Source organism: Opisthorchis viverrini (genome assembly GCF_000715545.1).
Source record: "Opisthorchis viverrini unplaced genomic scaffold opera_v5_14, whole genome shotgun sequence".
Lineage (NCBI taxonomy): Eukaryota > Metazoa > Platyhelminthes > Trematoda > Opisthorchiida > Opisthorchiidae > Opisthorchis > Opisthorchis viverrini.
The window spans coordinates 1965640-1982889 of NW_008751670.1; the positions used below are offsets into that span (position 1 = coordinate 1965640).

General features: G+C 45.9%; 1 protein-coding gene across 1 annotated transcript in view; it reads left to right on the forward strand.

Moving 5' to 3' along the window:
• Window positions 1–3392: 3392 nt before the first annotated feature.
• The window catches only part of T265_01334 (hypothetical protein), a gene marked incomplete at both ends in the record, with an annotated part of 17508 nt that continues 3650 nt past the window's right edge, over window positions 3393–17250 (forward strand). The window contains 4 exons of the mRNA XM_009165340.1: window positions 3393–3495; window positions 3536–3635; window positions 4722–5411; window positions 11980–12226. Of these exons, the coding sequence (XP_009163604.1) occupies window positions 3393–3495; window positions 3536–3635; window positions 4722–5411; window positions 11980–12226 (1140 nt within the window). The remainder of the gene's footprint in view (window positions 3496–3535; window positions 3636–4721; window positions 5412–11979; window positions 12227–17250) is intronic.

Below are 17250 nucleotides of genomic sequence, written 5' to 3' on the forward strand. Positions count from 1 at the left end.
CCGCTGGATTTTATTTTATCTTACTTTCCTGCGACACAGCGTACATAAAAGAAACCACCACCACCACCAACAACAACATCGATAGCATGATATCAGTGTTCAACACCGATGCTTCACTGCCGTAAAAGAAACTGATCGCTGGTTAGTGCAAAGCTTGAAGTGCTTCCCGAAGAGATAATGTTCCCACTTACGGATGGATTCAACGGTGGCATATGCCTTCTTCTCAACGGCAGAGTGATTCTTTTCGCTCGACGTCAGTGTTTTACAAAAGGCGAGATGGCCGAAGTGGTTAGAGCGCGAATTTACTGACCGGAAGGTCCGTGGTTCGAATCCGACCTCCGCCACTCGACTTCCCCTGTCTAGGCAACCTGGCAGTATCCCAGCCCTCTTGAATCCTTCGGGTGGCATGGCAGCTAGGCACCGGAAGGGTGGTACAGCTGAACGCTTTACAAAAGGCCACCGGTCTGCCATTCTGGGTCAGAGATGTGGCAGTGGCTGTGTCTGCGACGTCTGTCTCGACAACTAAGGGTGGGTGGTAGTCGACGATCACAACCATAGTATTCTCTAGCTTCTTTAAATCTTCCAAGGACTGTTGTGCACGCTCCAGTAAGGGGAAGTCTTATTTCTGACAAGCACACTGATTTTGTCAGAGAATTGTGGTATCCATTGCGAATAATAAACAAACATACCAATACCTCGTTGTTGGGATTTAGCGTCAGATAGACGAGGGAGTTGACGAATAAGGCACATTCGTTCAGGATCTGATATTCTTCCAGAAACTTCATAGCTGGAAGGGCGTATTTGTTTGGCTTCTATGATACTTTCTTGAAGTTGAGCGTAATTCCATATTTTTTATAGCTTCATCGAAAGATTTGAGGTTCTGATCATGTTCACTTTGGGTAGTCCCACAAATAGTGACGTCGATGTAAGCGTAGGTGCCACTTGAGTTCTCAGACTTAATTATATGGTCAATAGTACGCTGGAAGCACGCTTCTTTGCTGATGACACCGAGAGGAATACGATGGAAGTGAAGCAGTTCTCCGCACGCTTCAAAAGTACGGTTTGTCTTTCTCACTGGTTGGAACTTGGTGGTAAGCACTCAGTAGGTCTAAGGTGCTAAAGACAGCATGGCGGGAAATTTCTTCAATCATTTTATCCAGTCGCGGCAACAGATAAGCGTATGTGAACCGGTTTATGGTTTGGCTGTGGTCCATTGCCATGCATCCCCAGTACTTGAGCCCTACCGGGAGAATTCGAAGGTTCAGTAATGCCTTATCCCAATAATCAGTTAGCTTCAGAGCTGATGAACTGTTCGTCGTCAGGGTAATAACGCTACAGTTTCGTGGCGATGGGCTTGCAATCGGGTGAGCGGTTAGCAAAAAGAGGAGGCGATTCAACCATTGCATCAGTTGGACCGCATAGGTTGAATGAACCTCGGTTCTCACCGAATGTGATTTCAAGTTTGTTATGTAGACCAAGGAAGTTATGGCCTAGCAGCACGTCAACACATCGATTCCAGCCATGTGTACGAACTACTAAAGGATATACAAAACCACCCGAACTTCCTGTGTCTGAGGGCCTAAAGCGATATTCCTTTTACCTTTATGCTGGTCACCGTGCGGGACAAGCAGTTCGGGATTGCAGCAGTCAAAAGGGAAGACGAAGCAGAATCTGTCGTACAATTTTTGTGATTTTTGACAGATTTGGATCGACAAACAGTAAAAATGGCCTGTTTTGCCACATGGTTTGCAATCTGCTTCTCTTGCGAAGCATTTGGATCGTGGGTGCCTGGAAATATCCCAAAAATAACATAATTGAGGATTGATCTACCAGAGATAAGGTGTGGAATCAGGGGAGATTGAGTGTGAAGGGGTAACGTAAATGTCTGTAAAGGTGCCGCAGCCGCAGAAGATGATATCGCTTGGTTATGTGAGTATGACTGAGCTTGTTTGTGGGCCGATTCTAATCCTGCGTCAGGTTTCAATCCTTATGCGCGACAAGGCACTCGGCCCGGATGGTCTGCATCCCGCACTCTTCAAAAAAGTTGGCGAGGTCCTGGTGAACGGTCTGGCAACCATACTGCAGAAGATTTTGAACGAAAACAGAATATTAGCCAAGTGGAGTTCCTCGACATTCACCCCAGTTTTCAAAAAGGGATCAAGAACCTTATGTGAAAATCATCATGGTATCAGACTGATATCCGTCGCATCTAAGGTTCTCTCTAGTATTATTTTGCGCAGGTTGATGGATTATCGGGAAAGACAGATTCGTGAGGATCAAGCCGGGTTTCGCTCTGGTCGAGGATGCATCGACCATACCTTTACTTTGAGATATTCTTGAACAGCGTCACTCTTTCAGACGTCCCACGTTGGTAGTTTTTCTGGATTTGAAAGCTGCTTTTGATTCTGTCGATCGTATTTGTCTGGCGATCAAGTGTCCCTTCCAAATTTCTCTTCCTTATGACGGCACTGTATGCGAACTGCTGTGGGTGCGTACGAATATGCGGGAAGCCGTCACCTGAGTTCACATCCAGTGGTGTAAGACAAGACTGTCTTTCCCATTTCCTCTTCAACTCTGTTATTGATATCCTGCTTGGAATTCCTCTGCCTGTCTCTGAAACCTCGGGAGTCGAAATGCACCCGGGACGTTCTCTCGAACATTGGGTATACAGACGATATTGCTCTCCTTGGTTTAGATCCTTCCCAAATGCAAACAATTCTAAATAACCTAAGTAACTCTGGAGTACGGTTTGCCGTGCGCTTCACACCTGCAAAGTGTAAAGTGGTGCTACAAGACTGGGTGGGACGAAACCCACACCTCATGCTTGCGGGTGAGCCAATCGACGTGGTAGGTAAATTTGCTTTACCTGGACAGCTGTATCAGTTCCGGTGGAATGGCTTGAGGTGAGATTATCTCTCGAATCGGAAAGGCCAGGACAGCTTTTGCCAAACTTTCGACACTTATCGCGCCGATGTGACGCCAGTTTATTTGTCAAGGGCAGAGTTTACTCTGCGGTGGTGCAATCTATACTGCCTTTTGGATCAGAAACGAGGCCCCCACGAGCAGAGGACATACGGAAAATGTGTAGTTGACCATCGGTTTCTCCGAAGGGCATTTGTGGTGTGAACATCGGATTAGTGTCGTTTTAGTTCGCCGGCTGCTCCTATGAAGAAGGATTTATCCCACGATCGATGAATTACTCACGCTTCATAGGCTGCACCGGTTAGGACATGTACTGCCTATACCAGAAGACTGTTTGCCCCACAGAGCTTTTTTTCCAAGCTCTGTGCTGAATGAAAGCGACCAAGAGGTGGACAGTGTATGATCTGGCAACAAAGTACGAAAATATTAACCAGTAAACTTAGTTTGGTAGGTAACTGCCGCTTCCCTGGATGTGGACCTTGGGACTAAAATCACCAATGTTTAATGGTATTGGCATAAAGGGCCCAATCGCACAGTCAGTGGTGCTCGAACATCAAAACTACAGCCTTCAATGTGCGATTATCCAATTTCCGGACATGACTTCGTCCCTAAGGCTTGATTGTACTCCTAACATTCCAGTTTTCCGCTGCTCGAAACTGTAGCAGCTGGAACCAACGTGTCTGTGGTACACGGTTTAAAGCTGATAAATTGAAGTGAATTGATGCTTACTAGATATCCTTCTGAGTATATCCACCTTACTATTTTCTTTTAGCACAGATCACCAATTAAGCGCTGCCGTCAAATGTTATCCATCTAGGGAAGTCATCTGAGCCCCACAGACTGTGAAGTGTTCTCGGCTGATAACCACCATCGGAAAATGAGCCAAAGGTAAAATCGATGAATGTTATTTGTGAGATGACATTGTGGATAGCTAGTTCTTAACCGAAAAGTGCATAAACTGAAAACTGTCATTGAGTCTCGGTGCTTCTCGAGGCTTGTGAGACAGGTTGTTTTGAACCAAATGTTCTTGGTTGTCAGATTGAGTACTGTGAGGGTATACTGGAGTCATTAACTACGGTTGTCTTTCTGCTTATACTTATACCGTTGGTTCCAGCCTCCGGTTCTCTGTCAAACAACCATTGACTCGCCAGTTAGCTCGTGTTACACACTTTACACCTACCAAACATACTACCCTTCGTTGGTTCTAATGCCTTACCTTATCACCCAGACTGTTGCAACTTCCTCACTACTGACCACTGCCCTACCAATTATTTCACTTTTGTGTATGCACCTATTTGTTATTTTTTCTTATCTCTGTCAAATCGACGAACGCTTTGCAGAAGTTCATTCCACTCATACAATCGTTCCGACGCATAGCCCGCTTGCGCTCACTTTGTCGTTGTTATCAAGCTACATCCCCTTGACTACCAAATAGAACTGCTTTCTGCTACGAATCCCCTTCGGCTCCGTTTGTCCAGTCTCCTGTAATCCTCAAGGTCCAGACAAATTTTTTCTGTCTAAGCCTCCATGACGGAGTGTTCCATACTACTCAAATGTGTCTATTTCTTGGTGTTTTCTTTCTGCACTTCACTTTTTATCTTCTTGATTAACGTCGTTTCTTCAGGGTATATGGCTGAGTCTGTTCTTCAATGCTGCTAAACAACATGTAAATTAGGGGTATTGCTTCGTGTGTCATACGAGCAAATTAGGAGAGCTCAATAAAAACGGATATAAGTGCGCAGTGGTAGTTATCCTACAGAACTCAGTTCTCTCATTCATTATGTACTTGACAATTTCAGACATTTTACCATGCTGCGAACACGTCGAAACACCGTTCAAACTGAAACTTGCAAATCCTTGAGAGCTAACAATTTGAGTGAACGCAGAATGACACGACTTTCAACACTGAAGCAGCCAACAGTACGCATAGTGGAAGAGGAACTATCCGACAAAATTCTCAAACCGAAACGAAGAACTGTGTCAACGAAGAAGCCCACAATTAACCATATATCATCTCCAGTTTCGCGGACGACCGTTCTAGAACATAACCAAGCGTCTCCACTTACTTCGTGTTTGGGGGTAGATGAATCAAATGAACAACTGGTTGGACGAGAAAAGGAGCGCCTTTTTGTTCGTGATTTCATTCGAAATTGTCTCGTCCAAAATCGCAGTGGCAACCTGTATATTAGTGGAGCCCCGGGGACGGGGAAAACGGCTGTGGTTTTACATGAAGCTTACCATTTCGAAGTTGCCGAGAAGTGTCGTGTCGTGCATGTCAACTGTATGCAGCTTTTATCCGCTGTTGAGGTGTTCGGCCACATATTCTCTTCATTGCAAAAAAGGTCAAATGGAAAAGAGAACCGATTAACCACCGTGGATTCTACGGCTGTGGAAAATGCTTTGTGTAAAGTAACCAGGTCTGCTCTGGTCATACTAATTCTTGACGAAGTTGATCAACTATCTTCGAAGAGTCAGGATGTTTTATACCGGTGGGTTGTGATGCTTCACTTTCGTGTTTCTGAGCAGGCAGTGTTTTTTTTTACATGGTTTTCCCACTTGATCTGTTTTATTTTCTCATTCGTTGGCTTTCAAACCCCCCATCGCATTTTGGCCATTTTCGCTGCCAGCGTGTAATACAGCGCGAGACAGAAGGCTGTTTCGAAAACCGCTGCTTGGCTCGGTTGGTGGTGTATCCGAGATGCATGTGTGTGTAGACAAGTCAAACTGAAAAAATAGCTCCTGAAGAACCGTTCGCAGCGATTCGTCACAAAATGGATGGATACCTGGCGTCTCCACCGGCTGTTCTCAATGCATCCTAGGCGTTCCTCGCAGAATACACACCGCAATCACGGTTTGACTGTGTTTTCTGAGTCAGTGACAGAATATTGACGATCGTGCCCATGGTGTCCTCGGGAGTCGTTCTGAGGTCAACCCAATACAAGAGGATAAACCTAAAATCAAGGGACTGAATACGTGTCATGATCAGTTATCATCGTTAGGTTCCCCGTAGCTAAGAACGCAGACGGGTGTTAGGTCACATCAACCCGCCTCCTACCTTGGTGTTTACGATCCTAATGGCTGACGCGTGGCCAGGCCAGTTGTAGCACTGCACAAACCGTTTCTTTGCGGGCAGTTTTACAGTTAAAATTTCAATGTTGACCGTTGTCGTTATGTGTTCCAGGTATGCTGTATGAGCAGTATCAGTCAAGTGAAATCAAACCACTCCTGATCCTGCTTCGTTTTCTCATATTGCTGCTTTGCGGTGCAATCAACACATGGCGGCGGATGTCTGCCTAACTTCCTTTCATGTATTATTCACTGCAAAAAACTTAGTGGTGAAAGCTGTCCATCGTACTAATTCGCTCTTGAGTTTTACACGCTTATAAATTTGTGTGCATTCCCATTCTACTGAAATGCTACCGTCCCTTGAGGCGGGCTGCAAGCCCAAAGGAGGGTATAGATGTTCTGGGCATTGCTGCCCATTCCTCTTAAATACTTTTGCAGTCGAAGATATTTATGCACCAATCCTGATTAAGATGATTTCATTCTGTATTGGTTGTGCTCATCAGATATTCGCCATGCAACAAATACTGAAACGTTAGCCTGCCCCTTTTCAATCTATGCCAGTCTGTTTTATCAACTTTGGTGTAGGTTTAAGCTCGACAGGCAGTAATGTGATTTGAGACAGTTCGTGTGCGTCCGGTAAGGCCTTTTTTCAGAAGTTTATTGATTTCATTTTAGGAAACAGATACCCGTTACCCCGTTTTTTTAGCTGTTGTATCTACTGAATAACGGAAGATGGACTGCAACACCTCAATGATATATGGATTTCTAGCTCAACTATGCAGTCGACCTTGTCATCATGCCCGCATTAAGCACCACCGAAACAGTCGCATCCAAATGTGCCCGATGATCGGCAATGCCAGGAAGGCTCTCTTTCAGCTAGTGGTACTTTTTATCACGGAATCATTCTTTGCACCAAGGCCGGGGCCAAATTGTTTGTTATTCACTCATTACTGTCTTGGGTATAGGGGACATTGCCTTCATGGATCAAATATGTTCAGCAGATTCAATTACAGTCGCCGGTATTTGCGGGTCATTCCCATTGCAAAGGAGCGCGACCGCCAGTTTGATCCTGTTCACAATCGCTGCTCAGGAATGAGGTAACTTTGTGTGGTCCCAATAGCGCAGACTGTAGTGCTTCGGGCATTACTTTTGCAACTAGTCTGACGAGTTTTAGGTGACTTTCGAGCTGACCAAGGACATCATGCGTCGCGCACCACTCAGAGTTCGGTACTCGAGTAGTTGATAGTATTCGACTTACTAGGCTGAATAGTAGACTTGGCCAGATGAAGTCAGTAAGCTTTTGTTTGACGTTCTAGGATGCATTTTGGCCATCCATTATTGGTGATAACGCAACCTATATAGACCAGTTTTCGGAAACCAACACAACCACAGAATGTCAGCAAAAATACATTTTTCACGAATAATGCCGGATACAAGCTGACTGTACCCATAAATAAATGTCCGGTTGTCTTGCCAATACCGTGGTACCTTTAGCCGCACCTAAGACCGAATAATCGCCCTTATATCCTCTCTAGGTGTGGGCGCCCTGACAGTATCCCAGCCCTCGTACAACCATGACATTTACATATAACAATACTCTCATGCCAAATCGGCCGTCGCGTGGTGCCATCAGTCGGGTCGCCTTACTCGCTGCCTACTTCAGGGCGGGTAAGCGAAAACATGTTACTGCTGACGCCTCCCTTCTTACACTTTCACGTTTTCCGTCTTCCAACCTCCCCCGCCCAAATTTAAGTACTTCCTCCGCAGGTCCCAGCTCTAGGATTGGCCGTTTTGTTCGCCGTGCATCACACTCAGCTGCAGCTTCTGTACGTCCTTACCCTTAACACTTAGAAGTATGTTTTCAAACCCCGAAGGCCTGTCTGTTTCGCCACCTTCAGTGTTCGCACACTGAACCAAGCAGGTCTTGCTCGTACGCTGGATCCCCTCTACATCGATGCATGTTGCCTGCCAGAAACAAGGGCGCATGACGCGAGTACTGTGAGCGAACTGACTGCCCCCTCGCTTTTTTAGGTTACGGCTGCGCACCTCTGGTGATGCAGAGGCCGCTGCAGCTGGATATGCTGGGGTGGGTATCGTATTGAGTGAATGAGCGAAAGCGTCTCTGTTTGATTGGGTACCCGTTTGATAGTCGCCTCTGTGTGGTTCGTTTAGCAACACCTGTCAGAGAATCTAGAGGAAGTGAGATTCATCCCACCTTGTTTATTGTGTCTGCTTACGCCCCAACTGACTGTAGCTCTGAATCTGCCAAGGACAGTTTCTATGACGCTCTAGGTGCCCTTCTACAGCAGGCTAAAAGCTCAGATATCGTTGTAATTGCTGGTGATATGGACGCCCAGGTAGGTAGACTAAGCGCTGTTGAGGCCCACTTGGGTGGTCGTCTTGGTTTGGACACTAGACGCACGGACAACCGAGATCGCTCATTTCAGATGTGTGCAGTACGAATATCCGGAGAAGCGGAAGTCGCTTGACAACGTGGTGACCACCAACAAGCTAGCGCCGAATCCAAATAGACCACATCGCCGTCAGTTATCGGTGGTGAGGGTCGATCACCCCCTGCCGCTTTTTTTGGAGCACCAGTGTGGACTCCGACTATGCACTTGTACGCTGCTGATTTTCATTGCGCTTTTCAGGTGTACGGAGAACGCGCACATCTCGCTTATTCGTTGAAATAGTGGACTCAGAATTCAAACGAAGCTATCAGAGCCAGCTGCTCGGATGCCTTCCGGACGGTACGGTGTCGGATATAAACGGCCACTGGGGAAATATATCCAAAGTGCTACTCAAAGCCGGAATGTCTGTTTGCAGTACCACCCAGCCAATTCATCTAACCATTGGGTCTCTGATAGGACCGTGACTTATCTGGAGACCCGGCGACAGATTCCACCTGGCCGCCATGACAACTCCACCCGGCGCATCGTCCGACGCCAAGTCGAACTGAGTGTCCGTGCGGACTGAGAAGCTTGGTGGACCCGAAAGGCCGAAGAAATGGAAGATACAAAGAATGCTGGAAACGTCCGAAAGCTGTTCTATTTGGTTCGTTCCACTGGTCCTCGGAAACCTCTTGTCAGCGAAGTAATCAGGGACCCAAATCGCTCCCTGATATGCAACAAAGTAGGACGTCTGGACCGCTAGACACGTTACTTCGAACAACAATTCAGCTGGCCACCTGCTACCTCCAGTCCAGAATCCTGGCCTTCATCAGAAAGATGGACCGCAAATATGGTGCCGCCTTCAGTCTCATAAGGGTCCGAATGTATTTCTTTACTCAGGCGTCATCGTGCTGCTGGTCCTGACAACCTACCACCTGCTCTTTTCAAGGATGGTATTAAATTTCTCAGCCGGTGCCTGTCTAACCTATTTGGGTTTATCTGGGAGAAGGAGACTGTCCCAAACTACTGGGGTGAATCGATAGTGGTGCCAATTTTCAAAATGGGTACTCGCAGTGAATGTAGTAACCACAGAGGTGTTAGTTTGACGCCTGTTGTGACAAGGCTTCTGGCGTCACTGATTCTTCGTCGTCTTACGGTGGCACGCAAAGCCTTGACGCGTGAGAATCAAGCGGGATTTCGACCGGGTAGAGGCTGCGTTGACCACATCTTCACACTCCGTCAGGTGTTAGAGCAACGCCACATGTAAAGACGACCCACAATCCTGGAATTTTTTTAATTTCAAAGGTGCGTTTGATTCTGTTGATCGATCAGTGCTGTTAACTGCACTAGCTCAACAGGGTATACCCCAGAAGCTTGTGAACATAATCCGATCCCCATATTCACATGCTTCTGGGCGGGTGAGAGTGTATGGTAAGCTCTCCAAAAGCTTTCCTACAAAAGGTGGTGTCAGACAAGGATGTACACTCTCCCCATTCTTGTTCAACTTCGTCATTGATGAAATAATCGGGCGAACACTTGGCGGTCTTAAAAAACCGGGCGTTCAAATTGTTGCTGGCGAGAGCCTTGTCGATCTGGATTACGTAGATGACATCTCCCTCGTCTTTGAAGACCAAAGCGAAGCACAAACCTTGTTGAATAAACTGGCCACCACCATACCATCTTTTGGCATGTGCCTTGCACCTTCAAAGTGCAAAGTCCTGCTTCAGAACGTGCCATCTGCGAACATATCCCTTACTATTCAAGGGAAATCACTGGAGATTGTGGAAAACTTTACATACCTCGGTAGTTGTGTTAGCTCTGATGGAAGTGTGTCTGATGAAGTCAGTGCAAGAATCTCAAAGGCTCGAATCGCGTTTGCTAATTTGCGTCACTTGTGGCGTCAAAAAGGTATCTCACTAGATCTTAAATTGTGATCAATAATAGATGTCGAGACTCCTGTTGTGAAGGTGCTTGTTAAAATGAGACCTGATTTGGAATGGAACTTTGAGCACGCAGCACAGTTGCCATCGCTCCATGAGAGGCTAATTACGACACACTGAAAAAGCCATTCCTGAGGAACTTTTAACTGTATGCCTAGATGTAACACACTAGTTGAACCAGTTAGATTTGTTAATACTCAGTGTGTGTTCCGTTTTGACTGGAGATAAGCAATGTAAACAAAATGAAATATTGTTTCTCGTGGTGCAAGTGTGCGGATCTTAATTCTTGGATTACAATGACGGGAAAAACGCGACGATTGTAAATATTGTTTCGCACCATTTCGTTAAATTCTCATGAAATATTGGACATATTCCATATTTCCTGGTATTGGTGACCTGATTGCGACGTTTCAGACCGAAATCTGACACTTGAATCTGTTTGTGTGGGCTTTCAAAATGCGTTTACGCTTACAATTTATGCCGTACGGTGTTCAGGGACTGCTGACCAATTCGCGAACTATCGTTGTCGAGGCAATGTAGTCCCAGGCGAATTTGCGCATGGCCTTCCCAATCAGCCTTCCGGCAAGACAAGTAGGGAGCGAGCCGGAAAAGTCGGGTCACGCAACCCCCATCAGATCCCAGAGGATGACTTTACTGACACGGCTAGTGCCCATCGGGGCCGGCCTGGCCTCGGCTACGCGTCGTCGGCCCAAAGCGGCCGACCAACCAGAGGGAAGCCCGCAACTGCGGGCCGCACTCACTGCGCATGGCCCGGGGAGTCTTTCCGGAGAGTACGAGCGACTGGCGCCCTGAGAAACTCCGACACCAACACCGCGACCCGACACTCACAACTCTCTGATTAGTCTATATGGACCATTATTACGCACATGCGCAGAAAAACTCTAATTTGCAAATGTTTTTTAAATCTATCAGCAGTGGCTTCGGATGGTGTTTTCGGATAAAATTACAAAATTTCAAGCAATCATTAGTCTCGTTAAACTACGCTTTTCTCAGCCTACACATTTTTCTCTCATGACTTTTATATAAGTAGTATATGCTAATTTGGAAATTTTTGTCAACCCTTGGCCGTTGTGCAGCGTGATTTACGGTGTTTTGAGTCATAGGAACCGAGGTGAGTGAATGGGCCATGTAGGATATCAGCTAAAACAAGTTAGTTAGTTGCTTCTCACTCTCAGCTTATGTTCAATGCGCACGGTCAGCCGCTTGTATTAGGTGGAGGTGGGTCGCCGTCTTGTAACTGTACTCCAACCAACATCTGGCTATGCACTTCACTTGACATCCTCACTCAAGATCTGCCTGAACCGTGTTGGGCCAGGCAACATGGGCTGTCAGACTCTTTTATGGTCACTCATTTACTGACATCTGGGTGGTCATAGGCTTATCATGAAGATTTGTAATTTTGCATAAACCGAGTTCTGGTGCATCAATTTCTCTGTTTCTTACTTATCAGTTAGTCACCATAACCAAACTACGCCCGTCGGTGCCACATTGCTAGCCACTTGTAGCCAGGTAACTCAAAGATACCAGTCTTAAAAAATACATACATGCAGCTTATGATTGAGGTGACTTATCATAGCCGTACCTCTGACACCTTTTGTTCATGAGTCTGTGAGTGACCTCGCCTCTTCCGTCCGTTTCAGTATTTTTGACTGGCCCAGCACGATATCTTCTAAACTGGTGATCATTGGTATTGCTAACGCCCTGGATCTTCCCGAACGTCTTTTACCACGCCTCAAGGGAAAAGCCCATCATCCGGTACACCTAGCATTCCCTCCGTACAGTCGCACTGAACTGACAGACATTGTCAGTGCACGCCTGTCGGTATCACAACCGGGTGCGACTGAATCTCAGATAGATCCTCTGGCTATTCAGCTGTGCGCACGAAAGGTTAGTTACTCTGGTTTGGCTTTATTAATAAGTTCACAATTTCACATGTCTTATCACTGCAGGTACACATGAACACAGCGGAGCACTTGCATTTCTTTGACGGACTCTAAAACGCGTTAGAGAAAAAATATTTGCCCGTTTCTTTAACACTCGTATACTTGAGTACTCAGCAGACACCCGCACTGGATGAAGCAGTTGAGCTTCTATACACCTCCGATTTATCCAAAGGCACAATCAGTTTCCTTCAGAACGTGTTTCCAGCTGAGTAGATTAATTCAGACACAGATTGATTAAGGACTTACCCCTTCTTAGGTGAATTTCTCGTCCTTTGTCTTGTGAGCTTCCCTATTTAATTCTACTGTCGGCAATTCATGACCTGTTGTGTTTCGTAGCAGCATTGTGCGCTAGAATCCATTGCTTTTCGAAAAGATATTGTTTTTCAACAAATCGCCCTTAATAGAACTGCCGCTCCTCGTTTTTGCCACAGTACATGATATTGGATTAAATCGATCCTGGTTATCATCGTGCGCAATCATGATACGCCTTTTCACTTCAGGTCTTTGAATTCGGCGTGCGGAATCATATAGTTATTGCGAGTTATCGCAGTGGTTGTAAGCATTCCTGGCGCTGCCTACCCGAAATATCTGATAGACATACCCTTAATTGCCTCCAGGAGGGCGGTCAGTTTTTACGTTGGACAACATGCATGAAATCTGATAATATCACTTGAAATTTTCATTGCGAGTTTGCTAAACTAAACTAAACATGGTTGACCTTCATCTCAGCTGCGGTGAAAGACATACACCACCTTCCAACCTCTAAAGGAAGGAATTTGGGTGTGTAGTTCTTTTTCTTAAGCACGAGTTCTTCAAATCATCTTTTATATGTTTCGAGGGCAGGTTCAGAGAAGTGTTGTGGTCATAATAAACGAGAGATTCAGCTGGGTTTCAGTTGAGTCTCCCGTCAAAACCGATGTGGTATGCAAATGAGTGTATTTCGTTAATTTCGTGCAATTTGGATTTAAGTGGAATATAGGGTTAACGGAAACTTGGAGACTGCACCTACCTGATGGGCTGTCAAAGAGTTTTCAGCAACTTTACGGGTAGTGTATCACATCTGTAAGTGTTGTGGTTCTTTATGTTGTGGTCACGAACTGAGCAGAAGCCTCATCGGTGACGACAGTCATTAGAACGGAAAATCTTGATAGCTCCTGTAGGGTGTTTGGAAGGCAGAAGAAGTGTCAAGGGAGTGTTAGATGTGTATCGTAATCCTTGTACTGAAAAGTCAGGTCTAAACATGCGAACGATCATAGTATCTAGTCACCATCGCTCCTCACCTACCGATGTGTGCCGTTCCAGGCAGTCTCACCAACTCTCACGTGTACCACAATCGTAAAAATCAAGCCAGGGTTCATCCCTGTCCCTGTGGGTGTGTTGATCACATACCTATCTCGCTGCACCCACTCGAACACTTCGCATGTACAGGTGGCCAACAGTTTTCTAAATAGGTTAAAAATCAGCCTTCGTTTCAGTTGATCACCCAGCCTTGTCGGACTCTCTTTAAAGGGGTTCCTAATGCTTCGATTACATTTCCTCATTCCTTCTGACACCCGTGGGAGCGTGAAAGTTTGCGGTCACTGTTCTCCTGAGTTCATCACCACAAGCGTTTTTCAGGATGGCTGATTATTCCCTTTCCTTGCAACTTCGTAATGGACTCAACCATATGTGTCTACTTTCCTAGGGACCCTGGTTATGCTAATTATGCCGCACCATTCAGATCAGATTCTGTACAGGTATAAAATACACTAAAAATATCATTGCCTTGCGAAGGGTTAAACGCCTTACATCTTCAGAGTACAAGATTGAGTCTGCACGCTACTAAAATTGGTCGGGTTATCAGAAGAACCGGAGACAATAGGCTGTGTTATGTATCTGAGTAGCTGCTTTACGTTGAAGGGTAACATTCTGACCTGGTCGCCTCTGGTGTCGATATGACATTAGCTCATCGGTGAGAGGTAGAGTCTGAAACATTACATTGTCTGGAATTGCTTTGCGGTTGTTTAGCGAGATAAATCAGAATCTTTTACTATCAATACAGTCGAAGAACCGCATATGCATCATCCTTTTGGTACTGACGAAGTGCGGTCAGTGGTTTTAGGCAACAAGTCAACTGTCTGCCCATTCGATGAATTGATCAAGTGTTACCAATAATGTTGGCGCGATCTCTTTCCCCGTTTTTTTGAAGAAGGTTTTAATCGAAAAATACTACAGGGTGGACAACGCATGACCTAGGGACAAATAATGATAACACAAAGATCTTCGACTGCACTGGTTATATGTGAGGTTGGGTTTAATGGTTGAAGACACTCACCTATATGGCCAGTAGGGTTTTCAACTCTATTCTCTCCCCATGACTCACAAAGTGACCACTCTGTTGTTTCGTTGTCTGCGATCGCGATCGCTCTCCATCCCTCACTATCCACTGCCGCCACCCGGATCGTCGTACACACGCACATGCTTCGTTGTTGTCAAACTGAACTAAGCGAATTTCAATATTCCTGATAGGAATTTGGGCACCTTGAGTCGCTAACCAGCAGTGATTAATGCGCATGTTTTCCACAGGGTATTTCACTTCAGAAACCAGTCAGGTGACATAAACTGCACGGTTGGAGGGTGAGTGACGCTATTCCCCTTCCGGGTACAAGTGATGGGGAATTTTTGTGAGTTGCTTCTCGCTGAAGATTTCAAACAGCGATGAAATAGCTGGACGATGTGCCTCAGCTTTTCATAATCACCCGTAAAAACTGCCTACTCGCCGTACAGTGGTTATAGCCGCTACAGTTTTGTCCGCCGATGATTTGGGGAGTAGGGGTAGATAGCTACGGAGTGGAAGCAGTACCTGATATAATTGAGGGGTAAATAAGGTGGTGTCAGTGGACTTCTCATTGAAGAGATCGGGAGGGGAGCAATGCTCGAATACATGAGCGCCATGGAAGGTGTGACTGAGTCGGAATGTATCTAACCATTGATGTTTACCTTCTCGGGGTCCCCATTCAGGGAGACGGCAATGACCAGCGTAATTGAGTTGGCCAGTAATGGCTTCCATAATACGTTGTCAGACCATTAGTTTACCTCCTGTGGCTAGTTTCCACCCTCCGCATGGTTGTGCGAAGAGTACTATCCGAGAAATTCGGTTGACTGGCATTTGGAGCACATGACTGCACCAGTGCGATTTATGGAATGTGATCAGCTCATCTATCGTGGATGAGTTTTTTTTTCCAAAAATTACTCGACATACTTCAGCATTGCTGATATGGCGTTCCCACTAGACTCGGGTAATTCTTCAAAGACATCGATGGTCAAACCCGGAAATTTTTTTCACATCCTCAGCGCACAGCGACCAGGTAACTGACCCGTATGATAACATGAAGCTCACCGCAGCATTACAAACGCGATCCTTGACAGATAAGCTGATGTCACGCCTACGCCACAGATGATGCGGGTTCGCGAAAGCCGGTGTGGCCTTCCCAATCCGCGTGGAAATATCGTCCTTGGCTGAACCACTGGGACTGATACAGCCGCTCAGCTGTCTGCTACCATGATCACCTCATCTGCAAGCATTAGTTTAGGGTTCGATCCCACCCAGTCTTGCAGCAGCACTTTTTAGGTGTGAGACGCGTGACAAACCGAGACAGAATTATTTAGATTATCTAATATTGTTTCAATTACCACAGCATCATATCCAAGAGGAACTATATCAGTGAGCAGACGCTCCGGAGGCACTTCGACCCTGCAGGCATTAGAAACTGGTAATGAGTCTTCCATAATCGCGTCAATTACTAAGTTAAAGAAGCCAGGTGAAAGAGAACATCGTTGCCTGACACCATTTGATGTAGTGAACTTAAGCGGGAGCTTCACGTAGACCTTCAACTTTTCAGAGTGCATTGAGTTCGTTTTTCAGAATGGAATTAATACTTGTAACGTGGAGTCATTTAGAGTTATCGGTACGAAAAAACCACACTGATCACGCTGGATGCCAGTTGAGAAGAAATTGTGATTCATCACCTCGCACCGCATTGCCGATCAAATGCTCCCGTCGGATAACTGACAGCAATGGCAGCATGGTACATTATCGCAGAACTATGCGTTGAGCCCCTGTAGACACGCAGGAACTAATTTGAGGTCTGAATAGGCTAATTCTCAGAGAAGATGGTTTTCGGATTTGGACGATACTTTCCTTCCCAGGAAGGAATTCTCAGGGGAGATTATTTCAAGTTGTTTCCTTCAGGTGTAGGTTAACTTTGTGTAACGCCGATTAGTCCGAGTAAAATTGTTAAAAAATGTGCTTAGTTCTAATGTGACACTGATGTTTGAGACATGTCCAAACTCTAACCAAGATTATCTGACTTCATCGGCCAACACTGATCAGAAACCACATGTTATAGAATTTCCAGCGGATTCTAGGTAGAGTTCCGTAGGCCTCATCCTGAAGGGTGGTTCACTCTAAATGCGCCCATACATTTTGATTTATCTCCTCCACACCCATCTAACTGTTATACTAATAAAGTGCCAGCATGTACTTATGTAGTGCTGTCAATGTTGATAACGTCTTTCAGCTTTAACAATTCGGTGCGTAGCTGCCATGTTACCCAAAAGAAGCAAGAGGGCTGAGATACTACCAGAATGCCCAAGCCTAGGCAGGAGCAGTCGAGATTCCGAAGTTGGGTTCGAATCACAGACCTGTCAAGTAGTGCTTCGTCTTAACTACTGATCTGTCTCGAATTCTAGTGATGATGGCAACCCTCCTACCGGTTAGTGTGCTTGCACTGTTCTCCGTTCGGCGGGATAGACTGTGACTCTGAATGCTCAGTATCTGACCAAGTCATTGTAGCTTTGTAGTTCTGTGTTTCACAGCTCTTTGGATCAGTTCAACGGGAATCTCACAAGGCTGGACGGCTTGATTCTACGAGTGGAACTTTGCAGATGGATAGGGGCAGAAATTGATAGCTTATTCTGTGATGTCAT